The sequence below is a fragment of the Miscanthus floridulus genome, chromosome 9 (genome assembly GCF_019320115.1).
Source record: "Miscanthus floridulus cultivar M001 chromosome 9, ASM1932011v1, whole genome shotgun sequence".
Lineage (NCBI taxonomy): Eukaryota > Viridiplantae > Streptophyta > Magnoliopsida > Poales > Poaceae > Miscanthus > Miscanthus floridulus.
Genome location: NC_089588.1, coordinates 118,060,689 through 118,064,981, shown reverse-complemented (window position 1 = coordinate 118,064,981; position 4,293 = coordinate 118,060,689). Strand labels below are relative to the sequence as shown.

General features: G+C 43.7%; 1 protein-coding gene across 5 annotated transcripts; it reads right to left on the bottom strand.

Annotated features, from left to right (window-relative positions):
* Positions 1 to 2,570: 2,570 nt before the first annotated feature.
* Positions 2,571 to 3,791, bottom strand: LOC136482759 (uncharacterized). 5 transcript variants are annotated; one of them, XM_066479967.1, is made up of 4 exons: positions 3,380 to 3,791; positions 3,090 to 3,272; positions 2,921 to 2,960; positions 2,571 to 2,828 (listed from the first exon to the last, which is right to left on the bottom strand). In XM_066479967.1, the coding sequence occupies exons 1-3, from the start codon at positions 3,603 to 3,605 to the stop codon at positions 2,929 to 2,931; spliced, it is 441 nt and encodes a 146-aa protein (XP_066336064.1). In that variant the 5' UTR covers positions 3,606 to 3,791; the 3' UTR covers positions 2,571 to 2,828; positions 2,921 to 2,928. The 5 variants fall into 5 exon arrangements, 4 of the variants coding, with proteins under 4 accessions (XP_066336064.1, XP_066336065.1, XP_066336063.1 ...); XM_066479968.1 differs by having other exon boundaries at positions 2,928 to 2,960; XR_010765188.1 differs by having other exon boundaries at positions 2,921 to 3,272.
* Between the last annotated feature and the right edge of the window lie 502 nt (positions 3,792 to 4,293).

Sequence of the window (4,293 nt, the reverse complement as noted above, 5' to 3'; positions counted from 1 at the left end):
AGCGGCGATCGGCATTGTACATCCAATGGCGTGACATAATCTGTATTACACGATAAATTATGAAAACCTTGAACATAATTAAGTATTTTATTACACAACATAAATGACACACACACACGGTTGATTAATTAACTAAGCCTGGCTACAACGTAAGCAATCCCAACTATCACTAAACAAACTAAAACTACAATGCACTTCAGTAACATAATTATTTCGTGATCGTACGCAACTAAAACAGACAAATCATTCTTCTGTTGAATATCAATAAGCTTCTCCTGCTGGCTCACTGACTCATCAGCAGCCGCCGCTACCTCAAGCGCACCCAAATTCTGCACATATGTAGCATAATCTTCCTCCCAGTACCAACCATCGCATCCATTGCCCTCCCACTGAAATTAAAGCCAAAAAATATTTAGTCAAAAATATTCAAGAAAAGCAGGTCAATTAGCCATAATTATAAAATGCGTAAGAAACTCACATTGGGTCCCTGTCTCTTGACTTGGTACTCCATCAAAATCTTCTGCTTACACTTGCCGCAGATAATGAGAGGGAGTTCTGGCCTCAGTCGATTCGCAACCGAACGAGAGGCTGAGAATCCGGTACCAGTTGGCATCTACTTTCTATACTTATTTTTGCAAACTAGTGTAAATTTCATATTTTCTAAAATGATATATATAAATAAAACTATTACGGATTTCACATGTTTCAATAAATAACCATCCGTACTAGTTGATCTTGCTTACGTGATCATCTCGGCCAGTATTTCTCCACCAGACGGCACCGTACTTGGCCAAGGAAGAGCTCCGATTCTACGAGAAAGGGAACACGGTCTTCCACGACCGTTGCCGCTCTCCCTCGTAGAATCAAAGTTCATCCTTGACGTCCGTTACCGCTCGGCAGAGAACATGTTGGCCGAGCTGAACACGGTCCGCAAGTTCAACTAGTACGGATTTTCTATAATTTTCTAACTATTTACTAAGTTTTTCATTTCATGGAAAATTTAATTTTAAAAAAAGGCATGATTTCTAAGTAGTTCATTTCATGGAAAAAATAATTCTAAGTGACCTGCTCGATATCGGCGAGCTCACGGACGTTTAGGTTGCCGAGGATAGTAACATTTGTAGATGACATTTATAGGTCTGAAGTTATCAAATATCCATCAAATTATAGCTCTAAAACATGTTTCAATAAATAACCATCCGTACTAGTTGACCTTGCTTACGTGATCAACTCGGCGAGCATTTCTCCACCGGACGGCACCGTACTTGGCCAAGGAAGAGCTCCGATTCTACGAGAAAGAGAACACGGTCTTCCACGACCGTTGCCGCTCTCCCTCGTAGAATCAAAGCTCCTCCTTGACGTCCGTTACCGCTCGGCAGAGAACATGCTCGCCGACCTGAACACGGTCCGCAAGTTCAACTAGTACGGATTTTCTACAATTTTCTAACTATTTTCTAAGTTTTTCATTTCATGGAAAATTTAATTCTAAAAAATAAAAGGCATGATTTCTAAGTATTTCATTTCATGGAAAAAATAATTCTAAGTGACCTGCTCGATATCGGCGAGCTCGTGGGCGTTTAGGTTGCCGATGATAGTAACATTTGTAGATGATATTTGTAGGTCTGAAGTTATCAAATATCCATCAAATTATAGCTCAAAAACATGTTTCAATAAATAACCATCCGTACTAGTTGACCTTGCTTACGTGATCATCTCGGCGAGCATTTCTCCACCGGACGACACCGTACTTGGCCAAGGAAGAGCTCCGATTCTACGAGAAAGGGAACACGGTCTTCCACGACCGTTGTCGCTCTCCCTCGTAGAATCAAAGCTCCTCCTTGACGTCCGTTACCGCTCGGCAGAGAACATGCTCGCCGAGATGAACACGGTCCGCAAGTTCAACTAGTACGGATTTTCTACAATTTTCTAACTATTTTCTAAGTTTTTCATTTCATGAAAATTTTAATTCTAAGATCACGTAAGCCACCGGGGACGAGGATGGCGCGTGCTCCAGCGAGGACGAGCAAGGCGTGATTTTGATGAACTAATTTAACTTTTGTTTATCCAAACATACTACAAGAAATCTTAGGATCTATGACGACCTATTGTCATCATGAATTCTGATACTACATGACGAAAAACCAATCGTCAAAGATCATGCGTAGTAAATCTTGTTTAATGACGATTGCATATTTTTTCATCATAATTTTTAATGACGACCAGATTAGAGAGTCGTCACTAAATATCTTAAGGCCTGGCTAAACCCATATACCAAGCAGACTTTTAAGCGGCCCATTTAGCTTTCTAATATTTTTTCAGCCCATTTTGTTTTATTATAATTAGCCCACACAATTTTTTGTTTGGGCCCATTTAGCTTACAGTCCAGCAGCATAACAGAACATATGTTTTAGTCCGATTTTTATTTTCACATTCAGCCTGTTTTTTTATTTTCGCATTCCTGTTTGCATTTTCAGAGGCCCATTTTATAGCCAATATTTTTAGGTCCAGCCCATGCCACATTTTTTTAGGACGGCCCATGATAAAAAAATCTGAACCAGACAAAACACAAATAGTCCAAATTATTAAAATCACAGCTCAAACACATTCCATTCATAAACAAATCAATAGGTTAAATGGTCATACATCTACAGGGGAGAATTTTGAATTTGGAAAGAACCCAATCTGGACTCGTACATGAATGTCCATGGATTTTTGTAAGGAACAAATGGAAGGAGCTGATGCCGCAGATGAAATTGACTTCCTGCGAATATGCAAGTTTGCGTAAGGTAGAAGTGGAAGGAGCTGATGCAGCCGATGACGTCGACTTCCTGGGAATAAGCCATCAAGTAATAATCAGCCAACCAATCCAGAGTAATACAGTGCATGATTCAATTACTGGACAAAACAATCAGAGTCATACCATTCACCTTATTTCCATAATAACGGAAATCTAACCATCTCTAGAGTCCAGAGTTACCAGGCAAGCAGGGAGATTACCACATTCGCAACACAATCAGAGTAGCATGTTGGCAGCCTGACAACCAGAGACCACGAGCAACGAAGGAGAATGGAAAAAATGGAGGCGGTACCGTGCACGACGGGGTCAGCGTTGAGGCGATGAACCTCGGCGACGAGCGCGGGCTTGGAGATGTCCTCAGGGAGGTCGCCGTCGATGAGCAGATGCCGACCTCGGCAGACGCCTTGCGCTTCGTGTTCACGGACGTCTGCGAGTCTTTCCGGCTCCCCACGATGGCCACGGCCAGCCTCGGAACCTACGAGCGAGCGAGCGAGAGAGCACAGCGTCAGCACACAATCCGAGGCCTACGCGCCTCGATCCAAGAACTCACAGGCAGCGGATAGAGGGAAGCGGAGTGCTTACGAGTCTTGGCCGAGGAGAGCGCGGCCACATCGGCGGCGACGTCGCGGCGGACGCCGGCAGCGATGGCCTTGCCGTCGATGATCTGCGTCATCGCAGGGTGGCTGTGGTTCTTCGCGAGCGAGTGGGGGCGACGACTCCGGATGAGACCTGGGAATCTTGAGCTCCTCCGTGCACGCTGCCTAGATCCGTTGCCTCCTCCTTGGTTCTTCCTCGTCGATGACTCCATTAAAATCTGCGGCCGCCAGGACCTGATCCTCTGCTGCTAGCGTTGGATCCATTGCCTCTGGCGCCTTGGATTGGATATGGAGGGGTGGCGTCGCGGTCGGCATCTAGAGGGAGGGGAGTGGCAGCAGCAGGTGGCGGGCAGCGGTGTGGAGGCGCACGGGAGGGGAGGAAGCGGAGAGGGTGTGGATCCAGGAGCTGTCTAGGGTTTTGGAGGTGCTTTTATGTGAGGTTTGCTGCATCTTGGTCGTTCATTTTAATCTAATGGCCTGAATGAGGCGTGGCTTGCGGGCTGAGATGGGCCAGATCACGAGATGGGCTTTATTTCTACGAGCCTCTGTTTAATTTTTTTTCCTTTTATTTATTTGCAACGAATTTTATGTTACTAGATTGCAAATCATAAGAAATATTGTCTACTGAATTTATATACCCCAACATAATTTTACATGAACTAGACTACCTAAGTGGTCAATATTTATATAACTAGATTGCCATAAAAATTTTAAGTTATTTTAACAAAGTGAAACTATACATTGTTCACAAATAGATATATCCCTCACATAGTTTTATATAACTGTGTGAGTGATACATTGTAATCACCCTAATCATCCAGTGAAACACTCCTTATCTCAAGGATTCACTTCCTTCACTTGAGAACGAGGTAGAGTTGTAAAGCTCAAGCCTTAGTGGCT

What these genes read in the sequence shown, in the direction of transcription:
- LOC136482759 (XM_066479965.1), bottom strand. Translation starts at nt 3,605, where the DNA reads ATGGAGTCATCGACGAGGAAGAACCAAGGAGGAGGCAACGGATCTAGG. An exon ending in GCTCTCCTCGGCCAAGACTC is followed by an intron (nt 3,273 to 3,379) that starts GTAAGCACTCCG and finishes GCTCGCTCGTAG; the next exon opens with GTTCCGAGGCTGGCCGTGGC. An exon ending in CGCTGACCCCGTCGTGCACG is followed by an intron (nt 2,829 to 3,089) that starts GTACCGCCTCCA and finishes GCTTATTCCCAG; the next exon opens with GAAGTCGACGTCATCGGCTG.